At 43.9% G+C, this 8,471-nt stretch overlaps 1 protein-coding gene across 1 annotated transcript; it reads right to left on the bottom strand.

Annotated features, from left to right (window-relative positions):
• Positions 1–3,103: 3,103 nt before the first annotated feature.
• Positions 3,104–7,277, bottom strand: LOC122756547. The gene is made up of 4 exons (XM_044006634.1): positions 6,098–7,277; positions 4,683–6,016; positions 3,292–3,760; positions 3,104–3,231 (listed from the first exon to the last, which is right to left on the bottom strand). Exons 1-4 carry the CDS (start codon positions 7,275–7,277, stop codon positions 3,104–3,106), a joined length of 3,111 nt encoding a protein of 1,036 aa, XP_043862569.1.
• Between the last annotated feature and the right edge of the window lie 1,194 nt (positions 7,278–8,471).

Consider the following 8,471-nt stretch of genomic DNA (forward strand, 5'->3'; position numbering starts at 1 on the left):
CTCGTATCCAATCATCAGTGTCTCTGGAAGCGTTAGTGATGCAAAGGTGATAATGATGAGGACAGTTCCTCGACTTGTACCCGTTTTATCTGAGTGTCCGTCACAAGGGGACCCGAGGCTGGAATGGCGTACTGCCATATTGGTGACAGAATTGACTTGAGGATTAGCATCTTTGTGTTATCAGGAAGTTTGCTTCTTTCACTTAATATCCATGAGAGTTTTGTGTAGGCTGTAGCTTTTTTTTTCACTAGCTTAGTAACGTGAGAGCTTAGGGTTAACTTGCTGTCGAGGATTACGCCAAGATAGGATTGTTTATTTTGGTTCTTTATTTTTTGGGCCTTAATTCTTATAGTTTTTAGGTTCGTAGGTAAGTCGTTTTTTAGTGTAAATATAACGTGGCCTGTTTTAGCAGTGTTTACCGAGATGCCCTATTTGTCCGCCCACATCAGAGAAAGATTCGAGGTAATTTTCGTTGTTTCGTGTGGCTGCGACTGGTAGTTTGTCCGAGCTTAGGATTATCGTGTCGTCTGCGTAGATTGAGAGCAGCATTTCTCCTGTTGGTGAGGGGCGGTGTGTCTTTGGAATAGGCATGTCTGAGGAGAATATGGAGTCCAATAAGGGGCCCAGGTTACTTCCTTGAGGCACGCCAGCGCCTATTTGGCCTATTCTCGAAAGCTCTCCTGCTTGGTCCTTAACTTCGAACGTTCAATTTGTTAAATAGCTTTCTAAGATGGTATAGAGGTTGAAGGGCAGGATCCTCGCTAGTTTCAGTAGCAGCCCCTCATGCCACACCCTGCAAACGCTTTCGTAATGCCAAGAAATACCGCAGAGCAGTATTCTTTTCTCTCGTAGGCCTCGAGGATAAATTGTGTTACTCTCGCTATTTGTTGCTCGGCACCATGCTCCTTCCTAAACCCAAATTGGTGCAGTGGAATTGCTTTTTTAAATGAATCAATCCTGACCAATCTCTTCAGTAGTACTCTTTCGAATATTTTTGAGAGTCCTGATAGGAGACTAATCGGCCTAATCGGACTAATTTTATAATATAAAGTTCTCTTGAATAATTAATATAATTTTACTATTCGGTAAGCATTATAAGTACTATTTTTTGCAAAAACTGCTGACGCCATATATGGCTGTATATGCAACGTCTCTTGGTTTGACAATAAAGTAGTCAACATTATTTCTACTTATGTGGGAAGCAATCACCAAAAAACCGATACAGTAAGAAAGACAAAAAATATATAGAAATCGAGTCTCCTAAGGCAGTTTATGTTTACAATCGCCATATGGGTGGCGTTGATTTACTTAATTCTTTACTGGGACTTTATAGAATTTAATTGCGTTCAAGAAAATGGTATAAAAAATATTTTTCATTGATTGATTGATATGTGCGTGGTTAATTCGTGGATTTTATACCGTCGTAAGTCAGATCAATATATGCCACTGTTCGACTTCAAGCTTTATACAACTGAGCACTTGGGCAAGGCAGGAAAAATAAATGAGCGCGGGCATCCTGGGATGACTCCAACTGCATCGCCGACTACAAGCAGGGAAGGTACTCCTTCTACCAGCAAGCAAATGAGGTACCAGGATTTTCCCTTAAATTCTGTTCGAGAGGACACAATTGGACATTTTCCCACTTGGAAAGAAATAGACAACTCTGCCAAAACGATTGTTCCTTCCGATCATTCGCCTTTTGCGAGAAATGCATATTTATGTTATAATGAGAAAAGAAACTGTTTTGCCAACTTTCACATGATTGCACACCATATATGGCAAACTTTGAAATACCATTTAGCAAGCCATATATGGCTTCATTATTTTCCCCCCAAACTATGGCTCCAAAAAAGAAAATTTCGGAATATATGTTATTTTCATCTAAATAAAACAATAATTACATAAAAAAAATTTTTTTTTTCTTCAATATGTCTATGCTCATGCAGTAGAGGGTTAAGTTTAATTTCCAACTTTACAGATGTGTGGATTGGAAACTTCGGACCACATAATTGTGACGCGCCGAAACGCGCACATAGTAGCATAAGAGAAAAACATGAAGTACATAGTAGCATAAGAGATAAACATGAAGTAAACATATTTAGATAGAACCCATTTTATATTTGAACGGAAAATATATATGTCGAATCGCAACTACTTTCGTGTCCTGCATCGCTTTCCACCGCGTCAGCGTAACGTTTTCTGGCCGCGCGTTTAATTCGGGAGCGAGGCATGTCTAACTTCTTCGGCGATCAAAAACTTAATGTGAAGAACAAATGTTGCAATAATGCGTAGAACCCGAGTCTACACGCAATACCAACACACTTTGGAGACTTACTTCACTCCACATACATTAATATCAACACACATACTGGCAATTTTGTCTATTCCTTGCTCGTCCCGTTCTTAGCGGGAATATATCTCTCTCCCTCTCGCTCACGCCCGCGACCAGACTACGTTCGGCAGAAACAGTTATTTGCCACGCTGTTGCGAAGTAGAAAATGCGTGTTCTAAGAACATGCAAAACGAAAGAGGCGAACACAAAGTAGCAGAAAACGGTCGTTATATTTGAAATTAAAAGTAAATCTGCGACACGGCCTTCCTGACCTCACACACGTCCTCGTGGGTTAATAATTCATAACGCATTTTCCTTTCTCAATTCATTTACATCATTATTATTTTCTGTTTATTCTTTAAGCAACTTAACACATTTCTTCCAAGTTTCATTTCTTAGTTTTATCATTTAATTTTAAGCCATGAGATCCGGATTACCACCAACTTTTATTCAGAACATACCATATTCATAGTGCTTCTCTGAGAGCGTTTACATTCTTAGTTCATTACATTACTTTCTTCCACTAGCGCACGGTTCATCAAACCGGCCAGTCTATACTCTCATTAGCCTAGAGCACAGCTTACAACTCGACAAACCGGCCAACATACATGGCACACGGTTGACGCAGTCTATAAGCCAGCCAAATAACCAGCACCAACAATCGCTTCCGGGATTCGAACTAATCTGCAATCAAATGGCGAACCACATTAACTCGGGCACCCATCTGAAGAGAAAGTCGTCTCCCGAATCGATCCGAAGGTTTACAAAATCTTAATCAATTTCAAGGTCCCAGCCCTCACTGGCTTGATCCTCATCACAGCCCTCACTGGCTTGATTCACAGCGTCCTTTTCTGCGCCTTCATCTTCCAATTCTGTGGTAATCCCCTTCTCAGGCATACCTCGCAAAAACTCGTGAGAATATTTATAAGTTCTATTATTGTTCAATGCCTCGAGCCTACATCTATCTCCTGGCAGCACCTCGGACACCAAAAATGGGCCTCCAAACCTAGGATCTAGTTTGGTCTGGTGCCGCTCTTCATTTCTGAGTAGGACACGGTCACCAACCTTGTGTCTCACAACAGTAGCTTTATTCCTGTCAAATCCCTCCTTATCAATTTTGGCATTCTTTTCCATGTCACGCTTTGCCATTTCTCTAACTTTTTCCACATCGACAGCATTTTCACTATTTATGATAGGTGTTAGACCAAACGGCCTTGCTTCCCTGCCAATAAGCATTTCCAACGGGCTAACTTTGGCCACTCTATTGGGCGTGCTATCAAGAGCCAGTTGAATTTCACATAAGGAATCCTGCCAAGATCCCTGGCCAGTTTCAACCGCAGTTAGCATGGATTTGAGAGCACTCATAACTCGCTCCACTTGGCCATTGGCACGACTAGCACCTGTGGCGATCAAGCGCAACTCTATTTTCTGAGCAGAGCAGAAATCACGAAACCCTGAACTAGCAAAACTACGTCCTTGATCAGCGATCAATCGAGAAGGGACACCAAATAACGATATTAAAGACCCTACTGCCTTAATGCAACTTATAGTATCTAGCTTTATGGTATGGGATAAGAAGACGAATTTGGTAAATGCGTCTATTAGCACAATTATACATTCCTTCCGATCACTTTTGCCGCTAAGCTTCCCGGTAATATCGACATGAACTGTATGCCATGGGATGTCAATCTTAGGAATGGGATGCAGTTCGGCTTGTATTTTGCCAGACGGGGGCTTTGACAACCTGCAAGCAATGCAATTGTCCACAAATTTGCGAACGTATCTGGACATTCTATCAAACCAATAAAACTCGCACATTTTCTCGAGAGTCCTCTCCCAACCAAGGTGCATGATCGACTCGTGGACATTGTTGACAGCAGACCACCTAAATGGCTTTGGGATTATAGGCAAACAACGAGACTTTCCGTTTCTTTGGATTTTCCTATACAGAGTCCCAGACCGCAGTTCGCAGCTTTTAGCCAAATCTCCGGGCAATTCATCATTACGCAATTTAGACACAATAAGAGCGGTTTCTTCGTCTCTTTGCTGTTCGGCCAACAACCAACCATCAGACACTTCTGTCAGATTGATATGCTTTTCCACTATACCTGCCGAATTCCTAACACCCTCTGGAACCGGACTCCGGGACAGAAAGTCAACATGGGCCATACGCTGTCCAGGTCCACACTCTATATCAAAAATCAAAACATTGCATGTACGACCACCACCTATGAACCCTGGAAGCCAACTCTATCTTTGTACGAGAGGCCTTAAGCGAATTGCAGTCGGTGAACACAACAAAACAACGGCCATGCAAGCAATGACGGAAGTGCTTTATGGAGTTGCATACGGCAAGAGTCTCCAGTTCGTATGAATGGTAACGCGATTCTGCTGATGACGTCATCTTGCTAAAACATTCGATAACTCGAGGCTTCTTTTCAATTCGGTGCAACAAAACAGCGCCACAGCCATCGGCACCAGCATCCGTGTGAAGCTCGATATCAAATTGTGGGTCAAATATAGTGAGAACAGGTTCATTAGCTAAAACAGATATTACCCGTTGCCGGACCCGCTCATGCTCCAATTCCCACACAAATGGTTTGCTCCCCGAAGTTAAAGCGTAAAGAGGTTTGAGCAGTTGTGAAAACTTTGGTACAAATTGGCGAAAATACGAGGCGAGTCCGATAAATTGTCTCAACTGAGTGATGGACCGCGGAAGTGGCAGACCAACAAGGGCTTGAATTTTTCTAGGGTTTGGTCGAATCTCACCTTCTCTAACTTCAAAACCCAAATACTCTACACAAGACTCAAGAAACGAGCATTTTTCAATATTAAAAGAAAATCCTGCTTGAGTGAGTGTTTGCAATACTACTCGTAGCCCATCAAGCGCCTCCTCCTTTGTATGTGCAACCATCATTACGTCATCCATGTAGACAATTGCGTATGAGTGGGTAAGATCACCCAAGGCACGATTAATGGCTCCCTGGAACACAGCAGGGGCATTTTTGAGTCCGAATGGCATAGCTAAATATTCGAATTGGCCTTCTGGGGTAACGAACGCCGTCCGCTCAATTGAATTCGGGTGAATTGGGATCTGGTGAAACCCGCCTGCCATGTCTATACAACTGAAAAACCTGGCACCACTCAGCCCAGCGATCTGATCTGAAATAAGCGGCAATGGATACTTCTCCGAGACTGCATTTGCATTAAGCTCCCTATAATCCACACAGAGGCGGTCTGTACCATTCTTCTTTCGAACAAGCAACATAGGGCTCGCAAAGGGGGAATAACCAGGTCTTATAATGTTTGATTCTAACAGCTGTTGAATTAGATGCCGAACCTTTGCCTTTTCGTCTACACTCAACCTATACGGGCGTCTTTGAACCGTCTTATTTTGGTCGATCAAGCGAATTTCTAGCTGTCCTGTAGACACACGGCTTTGTGGAATTCCACCAATAAATGAACCCGAATACTCTTGCAAAATTGACAACAACTGGTCTCTATCAGATCCATGCACGTCGGTGTCAACATTAGCCAAGTCAGGATTGCATTCAGAAACTTCAATGGGTAATATAGATTTTTCGTTAAACATAGTAAGGGCCTTTGATGTAATTGTCACGCCGATTCCCTGGCTCAGAACATCTCGACCAATCAGAGCGTCATACTTGATGTAATCATTCAACACTACATGAAACAATATTTCAAATGAACGTTCACTAATCATAACATTTGCCAGTATCTGTAAAGTGCTACAAACAGTATTACCACCAATACCCTTTAAAATGACTACGCTGCCTATTCCAGTTCCGGATAGTCTCTGCGAGGCGGCCTCTTTGATGAGTGAGCACTCAGCTCCGGAATCGAAGCAGAATTGGAACGACTCACCAGATTGCGATACAGTTCCAACGGGCTCAAGGACAGTACAGATGCTGACCTCCTTTACGATATGGGTTCCGTTAGATGACGAACGCTCCTGACGATCAGGACACACAGTAGAAACGTGTCCATCTTTTCCGCACTTGTAGCAGGTCACAGAAGACCGATCTCTTCCTCCCATGTAACCAGGGCGCTGTTGGCCGGGTTGCTGGGTACAAACTGCCACTGGTTTTGAGCGACACTCCGCCCCTTTGTGGCCGGCCCCTCCGCAATTATGACACTTGATGTGAGAACAGAGCTTAGCTCGTTTTCCTGGCGGCGCCGATGCATTGTTGGAATGCTGGCTCGGTCCAGCATCAAACGAATAAGCTTCAAGTTCCTGTTGCAATTCGCTCCGAGTGTCGATATTGGTGGCAAAAACTAAACGCCTCAAACGCCTGTCAATTCCAGCTGCATGTGCCAGCGCAACGGAGACTGCAATCTGTTCCACACTCAGCGACCTCCACCTGGCCATAAGCGAAGTAACCATTCGGCTTCCGTACAATGACAGGCACTCTCCTTCCGTAGGGCATCCTTGTAGCAGATTCACAACCGCTGCAGCTAATGTCTCTGTTCCCGCAAAATGTTGCAAAAACAATTCTCGGAACTGAGTCCATGTTATGCCAGGGAAGCACGTCTGAGATAGCCAATGGGACGCGCTCCCTTCCAGCGACTTGCTGAGGGTCATCACAAGAGCGCTGCCGTCCAGCTGATTTTCGGAAAATACATAATCCACCGTTGAGCACCAGGATTGAGCGTCTGAGCCTGAGCGTTCGGGACCAAACCTTGGCAATACGACAGCACTTGAGTTTTTTGGGTCTCTTTGTGAGTTTTGCACTTGTTTTAACAGTTCAGAAAAATGGCGATTTTGCGACTCCAAAATTGTCAGTAAATTATTTTCACTATTGGAAGTAGGAGTAGGCGATCCCACTTCTGATGTCGAATCGCAACCACTTTCGTGTCCTGCATCGCTTTCCACCGCGTCAGCGTAACGTTTTCTGGCCGCGCGTTTAATTCGGGAGCGAGGCATGTCTAACTTCTTCGGCGATCAAAAACTTAATGTGAAGAACAAATGTTGCAATAATGCGTAGAACCCGAGTCTACACGCAATACCAACACACTTTGGAGACTTACTTCACTCCACATACATTAATATCAACACACATACTGGCAATTTTGTCTATTCCTTGCTCGTCCCGTTCTTAGCGGGAATATATCTCTCTCCCTCTCGCTCACGCCCGCGACCAGACTACGTTCGGCAGAAACAGTTATTTGCCACGCTGTTGCGAAGTAGAAAATGCGTGTTCTAAGAACATGCAAAACGAAAGAGGCGAACACAAAGTAGCAGAAAACGGTCGTTATATTTGAAATTAAAAGTAAATCTGCGACATATATATATTTAGTTAAAACATATAAACATGGAATCAAATAATGAAGTAAAACGCACAAAGCGCATTCGAATTCAAACACAATGCGCGCGCGCGCCAAGAGCACGCGCGAAGGGTCACACTGGCCCGACATAGATCGGCCACACTAATACAGCATTAAATCGGTTGGGATATGCGGGCACACTATCCGCTGCCAAACCGCTATATAAGGCGCACCCCAGCCCTCTAGAAGTCATTCAGTTCGGCCCGAGCCCACCAGCCGCCGATCTCGCCACAAGGACTGCAGCCCATCTGAAGCACTGTGAACACTTTGTTTTATTCACGAATAAAGATCCAATTATTGTATCATTCTCTCGTCTTATCCTCTGGGACCCGGGTCGGATTCTCTTCCAGCAACCCCACCTGAATCAAATAAATATCTGAGACGACTCCTGGCCATCCTTGAGCCATCCGAGCACTGACAGATCGTCACATAATATTATTAATTATCAATTTAGGCAGGCGCACTAACAACCATAGGCGACTCTCTCTTCCGCGAGAAGTCATTTTCCAAAATAATTTTAAAGGTGTGTATAAGATTGCGAGATATTAATTTATGCCAAAAAAACATGTCCAATTCCTGATAGTGTGCCAGCCCTTCATTGAGTTCTTCGGCCTCCTGAGGACGTGAGGAGTCGTAGAATCCGGGCCTAAATCGCCCCACCCTAAATCGCTCCACCCTAGACTGCAATGATGTGGAGCGGCAGGTCCCTTAGTTCTGCGACAACATCGTGATAGAGCTGATATCAATGAGGAAAGTGGAGAATTCATCGCCGAACGATGCCTTAAACTACGTT

The sequence above is a fragment of the Drosophila santomea genome, chromosome X, assembly GCF_016746245.2.
Source record: "Drosophila santomea strain STO CAGO 1482 chromosome X, Prin_Dsan_1.1, whole genome shotgun sequence".
In the NCBI taxonomy this organism is placed as follows: Eukaryota; Metazoa; Arthropoda; class Insecta; order Diptera; family Drosophilidae; genus Drosophila; species Drosophila santomea.